Genomic DNA, 19,118 nt, shown 5'->3' with positions numbered 1-19,118 from the left:
ACCTCCAGACTATCAAAACTGTGTATTCAGAAAAACCATGACACAATAGTTACAAACATCGCAAAAATGATGTAACTGACTTACCGTATTTCTTTGTTCCTCTCTTGCTCTTTACCCTCCGGCTCTGTCGCTTGCCAGGTGAAGACATATTTTTATGTAGGCTTCCACATTTTGGTCTGTAGCATTTGCTGTCAGCCTGCTGTTTAAGAAAGTCCCTAAAATCGAAAACATTTTAAAGCCATCAATGAACTACACAATTTAAGTAAAATAATAGTAATAATTTGAGTTTGTTAAACTGAAAATTTATATAAATTAAGGATAGTAAGAACCACAGATGTGCTTTGGTGCACCGGCATAAAAGTAAAGATGTAATGCAAAGATTTAAAAAAGTGTGCATTGGATACAAGGTGACTTTACAAGGGGATTTTCAACTATAATTGCATAGGTAAAATATGATTTATTTATATATAATTATTAGTAGATGTGCTATACTTGTATTATTTACAAAGTGGTCAATTATTTGTTTATGTGTTATTTTATATGTAGTTTGATTTTTCCTCCCTAAACTGTTTTTTAAGTGCATTCTGTAAACAGCAAAGTAATCTGAAACAGAAATAAGATTCAATATTTTAAATTAATACCCTATTTTACTCAAGTATTTAATGCATCAACAGCTTACCTTAATGGAAATAGTGAACTTCCCACTTTGCAATTTTAGCCCTCCAAGCAAATATCTGTTACATATTACATACAAAACATTACACCATAAAAGCGTAATGCAGGGCAATTTTATAATTCCCAATTCAGCAAACTGTATGTATAAATAAATTTAATCCAGAACCAACTATACAAACATGTATGTGGAAATACATTATAATTATATAAAATTATATTATATTCGCCATGTCAAATATGGGAGTTTTACCATGATTATCCGATGCTGACTGTGCAGTATATTTGCCAATAGTGGCCCAAATAGTTATTAATTATTTGGACAATATTTACGATTTTATATTTGTGCCACTTTCGGCTCACTCGTACATTAGCTGATGCTCACTGTGCCATATCTTTGCCAAAACTGGACCAGGTACGTTTTAGAATAACTGGGCCACATTTCTGTCATTATATGTTGGCCACTTTAGGCTCACTTCCACATTAGCTGGTGCCCATTGTGCCATATCTTTGCCAAAACTGGCCCAGATATGTTTTAGGATAACTGGGCTACATTTGCAGCCTCATATGTTGGCCAATTCTGGCTTGCGCCCACATTAGACAGTGCTCACTGTGCTATATATTTGCCAAAACTGGCCCAGATATGTTTTTTTGCCAAATGTGGCCAACATTTGTTTGGGACTATTTGGCCCATATTCACTATTTACCACATGGGCCACATTAGGGTCACATTCGGATTACACATTGCCATGAACACCGTGGCTCACATATGATTTTATAAATTTGGGCCATTTTTGCTATTTTACAAATGTTTTAATTTGGGCCACTTCAGGCACACATCCATTCTATCTGGGCCATAAGAAAGCCAACAGTGCCGTATCATTCGGATGCTATCTGGGGAGGAGAAATGTATATGTTCTGTAGCAAAACATATTCATATTCATAATGTAAGTCAATGTTAATATTTGGTACAGTAGCCTTTGTTTGCAATTACAGAGGTCAAACGTTTCCTGTAGTTTTTCACCAGGGTTGCACACACTTCAGGAGGAAATTTTGGCCCACTCCTTCACACAGATCTTCTCTAGATCAGTCAGGTTTCTGGCCTGTCGCTGAGAAACACGGAGTTTGAGCTCCATCCAAAGATTCTCTATTGGGTTTAGGTCTGGAGACTGGCTAGGCCACGCCAGAACCTTGATATGCTTCTTACAGAGCCACTCCTTGGTTATCCTGGCTGTGTGCTTTGGGTCATTGTCATGTTGGAAGACCCAGCATCGACCCATCTTCAATGCTCTAACTGAGGGAAGGAGGTTGTTCCCCAAAATCTCGCAATACATGGCCCCGGTCATCCTCTTTAGTGGAATTATGACCCAAAAGTTCTATTTTGGTCTTATCTGACCACATGACTTTCTCCCATGAATCCTCTGGATCATCCAAATGGTCATTGGCAAACTTAAGACGTGCCTGGACATGTGCTGGTTTAAGCAGGGGAACCTTCCGTGCCATGCATGATTTCAAACCATGACCTCTTAGTGTATTACCAACAGTAACCTTGGAAACGGTGGTCCCAGCTCTTTTCAGGTCATTGACCAGCTCCTCCCGTGTAGTTCTGGGCTGATTTCTCACCTTCCTTAGGATCATTAAGACCCCACGAGGTGAGATCTTGCATGGAGCCCCAGTCCGAGGGAGATTGATAGTCATGTTTAGCTTCTTCCATTTTCTAATGATTGCTCCAACAGTGGACCTTTTTTCACCAAGCTGCTTGGCAATTTTCCAGTAGCCCTTTCCAGCCTTGTGGAGGTGTAAAATGTTGTCTCTAGTGTCTTTGGACAGCTCTTTGGTCTTGGCCATGTTAGTAGTTGGATTCTTACTGATTGTATGGGGTGGACAGGTGTCTTTATGCAGGTAACGACCTCAAACAGGTGCATCTAATTTAGGATAATAAATGTAGTGGAAGTGGACATTTTAAAGGCAGACTAACAGGTCTTTGAGGGTCAGAATTCTAGCTGAGAGACAGGTGTTCAAATACTTATTTGCAGCTGTATCATACAAATAAATAGTTTAAAAATCATATATTGTATATATATACACAGTGAGGAAAAGTAGCTTTACACAAATAATGTGGATATCCTCATCTGGGTTGCACCAAATGTCTATTTATTGCAGATATACGATGTTGCGGGGTACAGTGATAGTAATCAGAAGCAAACCTTAGTCAGTGTAGCAGACTGTTGATATTAACTACAGACCAAATCCATCCTCAAAGCTCTCATTCTTACTCCGGTATTTTATGGAACCACCCAAGGCCTTGATGAGAAACCGTCCCCAGCTGCACAGAAGCGCTTCCAATCGAAGAGAACAGTATCCAGAGGCAGGCCAGTGGTCACTGGAACCTCAGGAGCTTGTTTAACTCGACCAAAATAAACTCCACCGAAAATATTTTTCATCAGTAAACATTTGTTTTACTGATGCACAAAGTCTCAAATCAGCACCAAAATCTGCCATGATTCACCCAATTAACCCTCTGGGGGCCAACAAACGCTCCGCCGCATTTTGTGGCATTTTTCCTCAAAACGCCGAAAAAATAACTTAATTTACTGGTTTTTTTTTTTTTGGTACATATAAGAGAAATACAACATTCAAATATGTAAAGGATCTACTTTTGTATTTGTATACACTCATGAAAACAACAAAATGCTGTCCTTTTGTAAAATAAAGAAAACAGACAGGGGGCGCTCTCTGCCCAATCTGTCATCTCTTTACAAACATAAATAAAGCATCCTGACTCTCAGTGAATACTCGCCTCACAAACATAATAAATATATGTATAGAAAGCTTGAAATGTCTTTAACATAAACCAGTTCACATCGAAAACAAATATTCTTTTATTATGAAATCACTATGAAAGTTAGAAGAGGTACAGTTTCTCCAGTATCACCTCATTAACCGTCCGTGTGGAAACATAGCAAAAGTTACGTTTGGTGTCCTGAAAACATTTACAAGATTTTTTTGTCTTCATGCTCTATGTTGAGTTTGGTTTCACTAATAATAAGCATACATTTGCATAAGCATCAATATTTCTCCATGTCCAGGAGTATTAAAAACATAAAGTATTAATATATATAAGGGTGTTAGTAAAATCTGGTACTGATGTAGGTGCTGAGGAGGCCTGGGGAGCACTGAGTTCCAATTCATCCCAAAGGTGTTCAGTAGTGTTGAGGTCAGTGCTCTATAGCAGGCCACTCAAGATCTTCTACTCTGACCCATTTAAAGCAAATCTTAATGAAGCTTGCTTTGTAAATGTATAAATATAACAATAAAGCTAAATCCAGCCGTATTACCCACTGCATCTGTTATACTGTACATGAGCACTTTGTGCTTTTTATAATGCCAGAAATGTTGTATTTGCATATGGTATAATCATGTCAGTTTATTGATTTCCACATGGTGGAGCTGTGTCTTGAGCAAACTCAATTTTGAACAAAAAAGACATTTAGTGAGTCAGGAAAAGGCATTGAGCATGTTAATGTTTTCTAGGAAAAAGAAATTCAATAGGACTGATTAGCCATAAAAGAATTACTAGATTTTTTTTTAAGATCAGGAACATATTGGTTCTCACACAAATGAGAGCAATACGAAAAAAAAAGCCAATGCATTGAAATATCCATTTATTGTGTTCTTCAGACAGACGTTTACAAAATGGTGCACACATTGTAACAGCATGGATGTGAAACCTTCAGAACACCCCAGCTAACCTTGAAATCACACCTGATCTCCTTTATTCAGAGAAATTGCTATATACTACGAGATTCTCTAAACCAGTACAAAATTGTGGCTATATCTTCTAGTGTTGAGTGTCTTCTTGACTGCATGTCAAATTCTGGTTAACTATTCAAATCATAATGTTATTTTCTATTTTTAATAGTATAATAATTCAACTAATTAATGTTCGATGTAAGGAATTCAGGTCCATTTATTATTCAATAAACCTTACATGTTTAAATAGCAAGGCAGTTGAAGCACTCTGGGTAATAAATTGACCCACTGGGTAAGATGAGCCACTCAAATCTCACAAAAGCTCAAACAGAGAACATTGCAAGTGATTTATGTTCAAAAACAAGATGTTTTCTTGCTGCTAAATTTTACTCACAATGAGTGTTATTTTCAGATACATTGAAGGTTAATTGTTGCTTGAATATGATGTGATGTGAAAGTACAACAAGCCAAATGATCTATATGCTGCTGTGTAGATCAGTTTAGTCATCATGTTGTGATAAAATGAGCAACCAACCTTGGAGCAAATTGATTTATTGACACTTCACACAGCATGTTATGCTTATTGTACAAATTAACAGCATACATACCAGTTACTTCATGTGCCAAACCTGTTTTCTATTTAAATGTAGAATAAATGTTAAATGGAAAGCTGTATTAAGTCGACATATGGAATTACATTTATTGGTAATTTTTTTTCTCAAGTGGTAAGAATGCAGTTACAGATTAGTGAGTTATTGTATATAAAAATACAGATTCATTGCATGTTAGGTGCTGTTAACCTATAAATTGTGGAATGTAAAATCATTTGTTTTGTACCTAGATTTGTATAGAATACAGTAATTCCTCCGGTTCGCACATGGTTTATCGTGGAATTGCATTTGCCACATAACTAATTTGTTTGTCTGATTTTTCCCATCTCTATTGGATAGCACAATAGACCAAAAAACATATAGGGACATATGTTTTTCCATTTATATGGAGTTTTATATTGAAATAATGAAATTTATTCATAGTCATATAATTATTAATTATAAAATTAAGTAAAATGTTAATACAGTACAGAACTGTATACATAAAATAGCATTTTTGGGGTGGCGTCTCGTGTTTATCACGGTTTATCTTTTATCGCAGGCGGGTTTGGAATGTAACCTACATCAGTAACGCTGTGTGCCCTTGTTATAGTATGTACAATGATTCAACGCTTTCCCCTCGTGTTGGCTTGGGTAAATTATTCAAACAAAAGAAAAAACATATTACAACATATTTAGATACAAATGCCTATTTGAGTAATATGGCTCATCTTACCCACCTCTCTCAGAATATTATTTAAGTTTGTTAGTTGTACTTCACAGGTTATTGGTCAGGTGCTACCATATACAGTACAGTATATAGGCTTTGGGAATGGCTTCACTGTCCAAGCACGCTAAACTAGCCTGTTCCATTTTTATTTCCCTAAATATGGACAATGAGTAGTTTCATGTTTAACTAGTATACTACTGTAACAACTATGGGTGCACGTAGGTGCCAGTGTAAACACAACATTTTTTCTTCCTCTCATTTATTATTATTTTTTGTACCAAAAAAGATATATTCACAAACTGTACAATTGTTATATGTAAGAAAGGAGGACAGTCGAATAAAGTATCAGAATAAAGGCTGTGTGCAAAGAGTGTGCAGCTGTGTCTGCAAGCATGGTGATAGTGTTGGTCCAGCAGATACAGTGTTACCTTACACAGCACAGTGAAGAAAATGTACGTAGCCAAAAACAGAGCAAATACAAAGATGTTGGAAAGGTATTCAGAAAAATACAGTAATACAGGTGCATGAAGCTTTGTGCAAATTAAAAGCAGCAAAACTGTCACTCTAAGTGAAGACAAGTGCTGTTCATAACACTTATTTTACAAAAACAAAAAAATAATGTATCCAACCTGATAATTAACCAAAGCCATCATGATCATCTTCTACACATAGTAGAAATGCTTACCAGCTGCAGTAATGTCCATTCCATCCATCCCATTTTTATTTCATTCAAAATTGGCCACGTCATATCATGTGTGAGTGACAGCTTAAGTCATGTTAACCACAGCAAATTAAACTAACACCATTGCCTTGTTGGTCCTGTTTTTTTTTTTTTTGAGGAACAGACGTGTTGGATTTGATCTCTCAAATTGTAGTGGGTGTTGAATTTGACAGAGCACTGTTTTGTCTGAGACAAGCTTTTCCTGGGAACGAGGGTGCAGAAAATGCCATTGCGTCAGAATGGTGTCATCGCTGTTAACAAGCTAAATCTGCCATGCTCTGGGGTCTGGTGGGAAAAAAAGTCCTCTGAGAAAAACCAAGTATCAAGCATTTACTGTGAATGAAAGAATTCTAAAACAGCTGTCCAGATGCTGAGGTTTGTCACATTAATGAAAATGAATATACCTTTTTAAACTGCCTATTACTGATGATGGAAAGGACATTGGCACTGATTCAGAAACTGAAATGAGCTGAATCGAAACACAATGATTTTTGAATTGTAAAAATTGAAAAACTGTATAGTCCACCTGAATAGAATTCAGTTTTTCACATTGTACATACTGTTGACTGAGAAAGACAGTGGGAATCATCAGATTTCAGTTAGATTTGCTGGTATGGTTGTTGAAATCCAAACGTTAAATACATTATGTACATCAAATGTTTTACATGACCACTATTTAAAACATGCCTCTTTAAAAACACAACAATATAACAAAAAGAGGCCTATCAGACACTGTACTTTTAGTCTTTTGTTTCGTTTTGTTTTGTTTTGTTCTTAGAAGTCCAGCACATGGACTCCATATCGGTTCCCCTGGGAATAGGTTGGATGGATTTAATGTCATTAGGTCCAAAGGTTACTACAAACTGCTCAAACAAAGTGTAAAAAGCACAAAGATCTTGCCAGTGTCAATCCTGAACGTCTGGAAGTTTTTTCATATTTCAGGCAGTCATTGGATTCAGTTTCCATAGCTGAGCTTTCTGAAGCAAAAAAAATCTCTTCTTGTTTGTTTGAGAAGTGTGCCAGAGACCTGAGGGCAGCATGGAGGGACATGGAGATGAGGAGTGAAGCAAAGAGGAAAATGTCTAGACCTGCGTTGAATAGGAGCGGTAGAGGGTGGTGTAACGTCCAGTGGTGTGGGCTGCGGTGCATTGCTGAGCGTGCTCAGTTGGCTGGTCTAGACTTCGCTGGAAATGGAGCGAGACGGTATGAGGACATCGGGGGTGGCGGGGAACCGATAGGGCTGATGGTCATGTGATCTCAGTAAATGAAGATCCCCTTGGAGTCTGTAAGGATGGAGAGAGAAAGTGTGTGAGAAAGGACGAGGTGGAAAGAGAGAAAGACAGACAGATCAAGAGAAGAGTACCAAATAGTAGAGGTGGTAGGCAGACAGGAAAAAAGATCTGTGAGGAAGAGGTGTTGGTGTGGCACTATGGAAAAGGATGGTGTTTCAAAATGGTGTGGCAATATGATCAGAACAGTGGTAAAGGTGTACGGTAGAAAGACAATGATGAAAACATGGGCAGGTAATGGTGGAGAATAAGTGATGAACAGATGAACATAAGAGATGGTGGCGACAGACTGTGGGAGACACTTCTTATATCTTTTGTATTTGAAGCAGGTGCGCTCCAGGTGCACACTACTGAATAATAAAACCAGTCATCAAAACATCGGTTTTCTAACAAAAAAAAAAAAGACTCCATCTTCAAAGTCCACTCATTCCTCAGGTTGCTACAGTATGGGGATTCAAGGTATAGAATTAGAGCCTCAGAGGTCGGTGTGGAGGACGTATGCAGTGAAAGTCATAATTAGGGCTCAGTGTTGGCCTCAAACTGTTCACTTTATTAATCGCTAAAGGCAAAAGTCATTTAAGGCTTAGAAAACCAATTGTCAACAAGGGATAGTCCAGGGTGTACTACAGTTTAGTGCTGGGGTTTGGGGTATGGTGGTGGTCAGGCAGGGGCACTGCTGTGCAGGAAGGGATAACGGGTCACTTTGGAGGTCCACTGGGTCACGAACAGAGGGACAGGTGTGTGCCACGCTATGTGTGCAGCCCTGCCTCTCACCTGCCCCCACCCCTTACCTGAGTGCCACTTAACTTTTCGAGTGGACTCTCCACACAAGGCAGAGCCACCATGGGCATGCCCAGCATGGATTCAGGACGCTGTGGTCGCATGGCTGGAGAAGGGGGCTTTGCTTGCTGGAAGTTGTTGATCACGCAGGTCACCTGAGGATTGGAAAGGGTGTGTGAGTTAGAGGAACATAGGTACTTTTACATGCAGCCTAATTCCACATCCCCTATTTCCCAACTCAATGTATTGTCATGTTTGCAACCACTCTCACCAGAAACACAGCAATGGCTCCTCCAGTGAAGTACCCAGCAAGGACATCAGCCCAGTGATTGCGGTACTCAGCCACTCTCACTACTCCTACCAGCATGGCCAGACACAGCAGTGTGAGACTGACTGTTGGCTTTGTCAGACGTGTTCCCTTTGTCCTGAACACTAGTGTCACGTACATCTAAGACAACAGGCACACATACGTAGACATGTGCATCGGATATTAATGTTTAACGCATTTTCCTTTGGGCTCCAACACATTATAAATAAAAACATTTAATTTAAGGTACAATGTAGGCCCAGGGGACCAAAACATACCTAGAAGAAGGACAATCCACTAACATATTACATATCACAAGCATATAATATTAACTTTTCATGAGGTCAGCACTTCCAATTAGTGCCCTGAAAGCAACTAACCTTTCTACTGGTTTAACTTTTTTACATTTACTGCTTGTATATATCATAAAATCACACATAGCACTCACCACGGTGTAGACAGCAGAGTATACACTGAGAGCTGCATCCTTTGAAGGGAACGATTTACGGGCAGTTGCCACTATAAGCGGGTTCCCTGTGCAAGCTCGACGCTCTGTTATGTACTGAAGATTGGAATGACAGCCCAAAGCTGTATAGTTAGGCCTACATGCTGACAGGAAGTGAGGGGTCTGGTTTCCAGTGACAACCTGTCCAGCATTGGCAAAAATAGTGGTGGTGAACAGGCCAAAGGAGTAGACACCTGGAAAAAGTCAAGAGGCCAATGAGCTTAAGAGGTTAATTGAACTATTTATTGGAGCACCTATTACTTTGAAGACAGTAGTCCACTAGTTTAAATAATAATGTAAACAGCCATTTTGGTTTTACTGCTTTATGTAATTGATCTTAATCATTTTCCATGATCGCCAATCAGTGACACCAACACTATACCCAAACAACAACACTTCACCCACACCCATATTTGCTTCTTCCCTAAGCTGTTACATTACAAATTTCCTTCACTGGAATTAGGAACCCACAGCTTCTGTGCACAAAGTGTGGTCCATGAACAAAAACTAAAAGCAGAAAAGCGTGAGCAATCTGTACAGAATACCTTTTAGATGCACAGAAGTGCTAACTACACCCTAAGACTTCCTCAATATTAGTGCTCACTAATGTTCTTGTAGTTAAACAAATAGTAAACGGCCATAGCCACACACCAAAATTGGAGGATATTATAACAGTAAACAAGGACACTAAATTTGGAATGGGATGTTAAAAAAGCACATATGGTGTGATTGGTTAGGTGTCCAAAAATCATCATATAGTGTATCTTAATCCATAAGTGATACTAGAATAGAGTATATATTAGATCATTCTACATGTATTCTGCAGTATTTTAAAGGACCTTGACTTAGACACTACAAGTACCTGAATCACACATCAAAATGACATGTCAAATACTAACACAAAAAAAATGAAACTCACTCTAAATTTTTCACAAGGAGCAAAGTGAACTCTAAGACGGGCCTTTTATTTTATTTTATTTTATTTTTTATGTTTGTGCATAAATGATTCAATAAAAGGAATGGAAGAGTCCTTTTGATTAAACAATACATGTAATTATGCACATCCCCAAAAATCACTTAGACATAATTTACAGAACAGCTAATACCTTTCCTCATAAAACATTCCTCTCTTATGTATTCTTTATGGTTCATTACCTAGGAAGCGTATGATGCGTCTCAGCAAAGGACTGAAGTAACAGCAGTCTGCTGTAACAATAGTCTTCTCTTGTGTTATCTCTGACTTCATGAAGAATGCCATCAACTCTCCAGCCAATATCTACAAATAAGCAAAAAAAAATTCCAGAAACAAACAACCAAAGCATAATCAGACATATTATTTCACACACACACACACACACACACACACACACACACACACACACACACACACACACACACACATATGTACTAATCAAACCTCATCAAGATAAGCAAGAAAGAAGTTCTTGGCAGGTGACCACACAAATACACCGTCCTTACATGCTAATAACATACTGTCAGTTTCTCATTATTCCATATCCCTATGGAAATGGCTAGAGATCTCAATGATGCATGGCAACTCATTAATGGGACTAAACTTAGTGGAATAATGTAGAGGATGTGTCTGTTTGGTCAGTAAAGCTTGGCTAACAGGGGTGTTGTCATAGTAGATGGTACCCACCCTGTAGATGGCTGGAACATTTTGTTGTGTTACTAGGATCTGTCTCACACAACTCTACAGTTTCATAAGCACATTTTCATCGAACTCTTTAAAATTAATTTCTAGGCATGAATGCTATTTGGTGTATTCAGCAGAATGTAGGCTGAAATTCAGAATTATAAAGTTTTTACAATTTTGTATAAAGCTGCAGGGTGCAAATATAATTCTGTTAAGAGAAAGAATAGGGGGAAAACAATAAAAAACAAAACTGTAGAAAAACACCTAATAACACCTTCTATGAAAGGGGTATTTAACAAAACTATGTTATAATTGGATTATATATACGGTTATTATTTTTCATGAAAATGCTTCATACAATAAGTACAGCCTATGGCCAAATGTATTTTGGCACCTGATCTCCACACATATGGGTTTTTCCAAACGGATGTCTTTATATGCTGCAAAATTATGATTTTCTTTCAGTGAATTGTAATGCTCCCTCGCACAATGTGAAGTCCATAAACACATGATTTACCAAGGTTGCATGGAAGAACTTGAGTGACCTGCACCTAGATTTTTACCTCAACCCCATTGAACACTTTTGAGATTATTTGAAAAGCCAACATTTTGGCTTTCATCACCTGCTTGTAAAACTGCCTATCCCCCCCAACTCTTTATCGATTAATTAATGTATATGACATCTTATTTGCAGCTCTGTCACCAGGAATATAGACTGATCACTGACTGGACTGACAAGCTAGACAAGGTATAAAGTGAGTGACAGATGGAGAGATGGCTATTGTTCCTTAGACACAGTTAGACTAAGTAATCAGGATGAAGTGTGTGACACTGCGTCCCACTTATGTGAGACTGAGTGTAGGTTGTTCTTTGAAGGACCTCTCAGACTCAGTGTCTATGTGTTTGCATGTCTCAAATTTAATATATTTATTATTATTATTATTTATTTATTATTATATTATATATATATATATATATATATATATATATATATATATATATATATATATATATATATATTAAAATGCCATTGTCTTTAAACAATGACAAGTATGAATACAATAGCAAACAGATGCTGAATTCAGAATATGAATATAAAAATGTTTTATTTACAGTATGTGAAATCATGTTACTGTCAGGTTTTTTTTACGAATGAAGTACAAATGAATTAAACTTAATCGTATGAATCACGGTTATTAATAGAAGTGGCATATGCTGTTGTATAAGTACCTGAAGAAAAAAAGGGAAAAGAAAGGTGCTTTATACTTTTGTACCTTACAGCACAGTGAAATTTATTCTTCACATATCCCAGCGATGCTAGGAAGCTGAGGCCAAAGCTCAGGGTCAGCAATCTTACAGTGCCCCTGGAGCACAGAGGGTTTAAGGCCTTGTTTTAGGGCCCAAGAGTGGCAGCTTAGTGATACTGGGGCTTGAACCATCAATTCAGTAATGCAGAGCCTTAACCATTGGGCACAGTAGTTCATACATATATAAGTGTGTCTGTGAATAATATATGTAATATATAGGCAATGCTGGGCAAATATAACTATGAACACTATTTACTAATAAAATCTACATACTGCAAATGTTTAAAGCAAATGCTCAGATGACACAAACGTGAATATATTATACAATTATTATACTATATTATACAAGTATATTATTATTAATATTTTATACAATTATATGGTCATGAATTAGCCATCACACCTTTATAGCTTCATAACAGTATTATCATAGTGCCAACTGATTGCATAATGAAGAAAAAAATTAAATTCACACTTCACTGAAAATATGTTGTAGGCCCCCTTTAAGCAGTCAGTGAGAGCGGCAACACTGACTCACTTACATTGCACACATCTACCATTAGGGTGCAAAGTGTGCTGTAACCTGTTTTGTATCTTTTTTCACAAACAGAAATTATTGTTTTTTTCTGCAATATGCCCATCTATTTTGCTTAGCTGTTTAGGCTTAAACCATTTGTCAATTTTATATAATTCTGCATAGCAAATGCAACAGAAGTACTACTGTATATATAAATAAGGCTTCTGTCTTGGTGCAACACCACCCAACATGGCTTCAGTTGCCTGTAAAGCACTTTTAGGTGTTTGTTCATGTTCAAAGGCAACTTGCTTATGACCTTCAGCCAGCGAACAAAAGAAGTAGTACATACCAAGCCACTGCTTTTTTTTTTTTTAGTATCTTCTGCAGAAAGGAGTCATGGAAAAAATCAATATCTACAATATTCAGTGTCCACCCCCTCAGCTCTATGAGAAAGGAAATGAGCTAAAGTCAAACTATCACAAAAATATACAGCAAACTCTATATAATAGGAAAAGTGTATCTGGAATTTAATAAATTATTATACCTTAAAAATCAAGCTGTCCTGTAACACTAACACTTACATCATATCTAATTTAAACATCAACATACAGGTTTTAGTAACAGTAATAAATATAAACATTGTCCAGATTCCACCGATACTTTAAATTCCCTAGTCTTGTTCCTAAATCCAGAAGCTGACTTCAAAGAACAGATGCATGACTGCTGCCAGCATTGCAGAAGGTTACAGAAGCGGAAGGTCCACTTGTCAGTGCTCAATGAAACAAGTCGGTGGGAAGCCTTTTCTGAAACTGGCTCACAGAAAGCCCACAAACAGTTTTCTGAAGACAAGCTGTCCAAGAGCATGAATTACTGGAACCATGTCCTGTGGCCTGATGAGAATAAGATGAACTTGTTTGGCTTAGATGGTGTCTAGCATGTGTTTGGTGACACCCTGGTGAGGAGTTCCAAGAACTAAGTTTCTAATAAAAACAGAACAGAACTCTCCCACACCAGCAGGTAGCAGTAATCTGTATTCTGCATCCAAACATGAAAACCGGAAGAGCTAGAACTGTAACTATGTAAAGCAAACAGCGTTTACACCTGCCACCATCATTAATAACGGATTTATGTAGGTTTTTTTTGCAATCATGTCTCTTAAGTTGCAAAGACAAGAGCAAAAATGACAACAAGCGTGTTTCATTTTTTTTCTCGTGTAGTAATTTGCTAAGCTAAATAGTTAATTAGAGTTTTCTATTTCGCCGACGATCTCCCCAAATGATTAACATGCAGAATCAGCGAAAAAAGCTGATGCCATCCGACTCGAGCCAACGGTTCGGAAAAAAATCTAAAGCCTATCTTCAGCTTGGTGTATCCTGGGCTTTACGTTCTTATCACTCGTTCTTAGTTTATCCTCTTATATTTTATTGGTTAAATATCCTCCTGTTTATGGAGGGAGAATGAGAGTAAGTTTTTGGAACTGTCTTCAACCAGCTGCAGTGTAGGTTACAAGTAGGCACAGGGGACCAAAACCTGCTAACAGGTGCACTGATTAAAGAGGATTGTGTTATTCAATAAATGTTTAATTTAAGCAGTTTTCATGTATCATGACTTATTTATTAATAATTAGATTTTATGAGATGACACGGAGTTTATGAGAATTGTGGGCAAAAAAAATCGGCATCATACAGTATATCGGCTGATATATACTTATAAATATTACAAAATATAGATATACACACAGTGTGTGTGTGTGTGTGTATATGTATATGTATATATATATATATATATATATATATATATATATATATATATATATATATATATATATATATATGCTGTAAAAATGTATGCCTTAACGTGTAATTCATTTTAATACGACAAATATAAATAAATACATTTTAAAGAGGCGATATTAAAACCACACAACACACATTTATTCACAACGTCTTTACTCAGATATTAAAAAAATAATAAACTACACTGAAAAATTATTTGTAAACACTAATTTGTATACCCAAAAAGTCCTGATAAGACCAAGTCTTATATACAGTATAGATTTTTGCTCCAAAAGACATGCTAGAGCTTATTTTCGGAGGATGTCTTATATTTTCACTTACAACAATTTATCAATTTAATTATTCAATACATTATTGTGTGTTGCAGACCATAAATGCCGACTGATGATTTTAACTAGGGCTTTGTAAATTGTAAAAACTGTAAGTCACTTTGGATCTATATATATATATATATATATATATATATATATATATATATATATATATATATATATATATAGAGAGAGAGAGAGAGAGAGAGAGAGAGAGAGAGAGAGAGAGAGAGAGAGAGATCCAAAGTGACTTACAGTTAAGATGGAACACAATAAGCAGTTAAAATAATATCTTGGAAAAACTACAATGGATTTGCTTTGAATGATTTCTCAATCAGTAATAAAATTTTACAATCAGCCCTAATCAATATTTAATGAGGGCAGTTCATTGATAGAATCTGAACTCATGACCTCTGTGAGGTCAGTAGCCAAATACCTTAATCAATAAGTCACCCCCAAGTACTATTAACCTTTGTTAAATTTCCTGTGTCTCAGTTGTGTTTCAATTGTTGAAAGCATTAAAGTGGTTCCTTTATTCCAATAGCATAATAATCCTTTAACAATATTCCAGACCTGGATGAGTAATGCATTTAGGATATAGATCTGTAAATGTTTTTGACATGCATGTTTGTGTATGTGTGTGTGTGTGTGTGTGTGTGTGTGTGTGTGTGAGTGTGTGTTCATGTCAGAATTAAAGGCTCTCTATAATGTATGTGTCCCTAATGGAAGTGTCAGGAGTGCTGTGCACATGTGTGTATGTGTGATGTGTGTGTGTGTGTGTGTGTGTGTGTGTGTGTGTGTGTGTGTGTGTGTGTGTGTGTGTATGTGCACGTGGTTGTGTGCTAATGTCATCATGAGTATGAAAAATGTGAAGGATCATCAGAAAGATCCATCATTTTGAGAAAGCTAATGGATGATCAAGGGTTTGTCTCCATTACAGAACTCGAAAGTAAGACCCTCTAAAGCTCAGGCCAGAACACAAACAGGGTATGAGCTCAAACCCCGCTAGCTCTGAAAACAATTTAATCATGACACAAATGGTTTCAGGGCCTTCAAAGCTTTAAAACAAGGTCCACCATGTGGGAACCACATTAGTGGATATTGTGGTGTCTTTTTAATAATTGCTCAATTGAAATTAAATACTCCATGATTATTTGTTTATAGCTCTCCTTTTACTTACATTTCATTTGTTTAAGCTAAGGTCATGTAACCATCACATAAAATAACTGTTCAGATTGTGGATCATGATTTCTGTCTTAAAATTAAAAATATACCTTTTGGCTGCTGAACCATTTTTTTTATTGCAGCAATATCAAATGCTTGATGATGAATAAAAGTGGAGCCTGGGGTTAAATAGAAACTAAAAAGAGGATAATATTTCTTAGGATAAGATTTATATCTTGACAAAAATAAAACCCTTTATATAGTAATGTTACTGAGCCTGGGATGTTTTTAAGCGTGTTAAACAATAAATTCTAATTCAGTAACAGAATTAATTGGCACCTTCACTTCAGCCTAAACCTTCTTTATTTTTAGACTAGACACAGTTTTTATGACTCATATGACTGTCACTTTCTGGTCTCTGATCAAGGGATCGAGGGTATGTGTGTGTGTGGCGTGAAGACTGTGGACACAAGAGCAAAAAGATGCCTAATGCAGAAGAGAGGGAATTATAGCAAATGCTATAAAAAAAGTATAAAAAATACTATAAAAGTTCTGTAGATAAAAGAGCTTCTTCTGCCTGATATTTCCAGAGCCACTCACAGTGGATGGCATTGCTGCCTCATAGCTTTAGTGCTTCAGGATTGATTCTGATCTTGGGTTACTGCCTACTTCCACATAGCTTTTTTAGTTTTCTTTGTTTTTTTATGGTTTTCCCCCACTTCCCCAAAACATTCTGGTGTAAATGAATAAGTGAGTAGATGGATCTTGATATTGGCTACTGAAAACTAAAGGTGCCTCTATCTATCTATCTATCTATCTATCTATCTATCTATCTATCTATCTATCTATCTATCTATCTATCTATCTATCTGTCTGTCTGTCTGTCTGTCTGTCTGTCTGTCTGTCTGTCTGTCTGTCTGTCTGTCTGTCTGTCTGACTGACTGTCTGTAATATAAAAAAATAAAAAATTAATTCTTTCAATAAGACTTCAGATCTGTAAACTTTAGATTACTTTCTTTTTTCTCCTCCTCCTACACTCCTCTCTTTCTCTTTCTCTCTCTCTCTCTCTCTCTCTCTCTCTCTCTCTCTCTCTCTCTCTCTCTCTCTCTCTCTGTCTGTCTCTTTCCTATTTTTTTCTATTGCATTTCACGCTCTCTTTGTCTCCCTCTCAGTTCTGCCTGTTAAAATCTACAATCCGTATATTGGCACACAGTCACACAGCTGCATTATGAAAGTTGCTGAAAGAAGGAGTAATTTTCAGCCTGATTGCCCAAGCCTCCCTCGATTATTTTTTTTTTCTCAAATTCAATTCCTCTCTGTCAGATCTGTGTCAAGAATAAAGCTGCTTTGCTTTCACGACATAGAGCAACAGATATCGTGAGTCAGTCGAGAACACGCACACACATCACTCAGTGGATATTCTGTTCCGTAGTTGTGAAGACAGTGTGAGTGGGGAATTGCGAAGTAATAAAGTGATTTTGATGACCTTTTGTACTGCTTACTGAAGTGGTATTATCTCTGTGTCACTAACCTGATGTATATTATATAGTCTTCAATTTAAATATTGTTATAATATAACTATTTCTGTACTTAAGAATATAATGTGTTAGACATTTGTTAATGGTATCTTTGAATACATGGTTTGATAATTAGTTAAAATAAAGTGTGAAAAAAAACCCTGAATGTAATGAATGTACTGAATCAAAAAAAAAAAAAAAAAACTAAAAGACTACTGATACAGTTAAACACAGACACAGTTACTGTTAAAAATTTGTTTTCCTAGAAACATTTTTGCCATGTTATACTAATGTTCACCCTGGGGAGAAACAAAAAAGCCTTACTCAATCAATGAGCCACCCCAGGTACCATTACCCTTTGTGAAATTTCTTGTAGTGTGTCTCAGTTGTGTTTCATTTTTAATTTTGATTAAACGTTTACATATATACATTAATGTGAGTTTTAGCCCTGGGTTTAGAAAGTTGCAGTATAGCTATTAGCACATGGAAATGTGTGAAGAACACTGGATTGTTAGTAAAATAAAGAAAAAACTAAACAGTATATTTGCCTATTTGGGTTTTGCAGTGTTGCAATTTTAAAGGACCTAGGATTTCTTTCATCAACAGTCCATGCTAATGCTCCTCCTGCCTGTCTGTTGATCCACTTTTATCAGCATATCAGTGTACACACATGACTGCTAGCAGACCTTTAGTACTGCTAAATACACTGTATATTACATAAACATTTAAAAGATTTTTTATACTACCTAATTCTTATTCTTCTCTCAATCATTCTTAGCATTATGTCAGATCTGCTCTGTATTATTATTTTAGACAGTCATTAATAATTCTTTGCTTGTTAAGATCGTCCAGTCACTATTTTTTTCTCCTCTGAAAAGTCTGAAGATTAAGAGAATGACTTAATCTGAATCCTCAATGAGATACAACACTTGAGTCTTTTTGCCCTTATATTTGATGTCTTTTGAATAAGTGTATTGGTATAAAATAGCAAATATTAGATTTCCAAGCATGTATTCTGCACCAAGAATGTAAATTATCATTTTTTCAGATGAACTGGGGAAGGCATGGCAGTTTAGAACCACTTAGTCAAAAAACAGAAAGAGCTGCACAAGAGTGTAAGAAAGGGGATGTGGTTTTATAGATAAAACCTGAGTCACACCTATAATGTATTTTGGTTTGATTTCATTGTTATCACCTGTTTCTTTATATAGAGTATGTTTAGTTAGAAACATTTCATGAAATCTAGAAAGGCTCATCTACTAGCAGAATTTAATGTACAGTATAAGTTCCTAAGACGTTGAACAGAAATCATTATTGCAAACTTTCACAGAATTCAGCACAACGTCTTTCTCTTACCGAAAACGCAGTCAAATCAAGCAATCACTGAGTATGAGGATGAAGGCAAAGAATCAAATATGTAGAAATTGCTTTTTTTGCAGCAATTTATTTTGCATTAAGCAACATCAAGGATAAACAATGATGGAACAATATGGACTGATTGC

General features: G+C 36.5%; 1 protein-coding gene across 3 annotated transcripts in view; it reads right to left on the bottom strand.

The window, feature by feature from the left end:
* Positions 1–4,324: 4,324 nt before the first annotated feature.
* Positions 4,325–19,118, bottom strand: part of plppr2a (phospholipid phosphatase related 2a) — a 37,213-nt gene continuing 22,419 nt past the window's right edge. The window contains exons 4-8 of one of the 3 annotated variants that reach the window (XM_046866910.1): positions 10,503–10,623; positions 9,291–9,541; positions 8,807–8,983; positions 8,547–8,690; positions 4,325–7,749 (exon numbers count right to left, since the gene is read on the bottom strand). In XM_046866910.1, coding sequence (XP_046722866.1) covers positions 7,714–7,749; positions 8,547–8,690; positions 8,807–8,983; positions 9,291–9,541; positions 10,503–10,623 — 729 coding nt within the window. In that variant the 3' untranslated portion in view covers positions 4,325–7,713. Of the gene's footprint in view, positions 7,750–8,529; positions 8,691–8,806; positions 8,984–9,290; positions 9,542–10,502; positions 10,624–19,118 lie in introns of all 3 variants that reach the window. The other 2 variants (XM_046866909.1, XM_046866912.1) reach the window with 2 other exon arrangements.

The sequence above is a fragment of the Silurus meridionalis genome, chromosome 14, assembly GCF_014805685.1.
Source record: "Silurus meridionalis isolate SWU-2019-XX chromosome 14, ASM1480568v1, whole genome shotgun sequence".
Taxonomy (NCBI): Eukaryota; Metazoa; Chordata; class Actinopteri; order Siluriformes; family Siluridae; genus Silurus; species Silurus meridionalis.
Note: the sequence above shows the minus strand (reverse complement) of the source record. Positions and strands in the feature narration are given on the sequence as shown.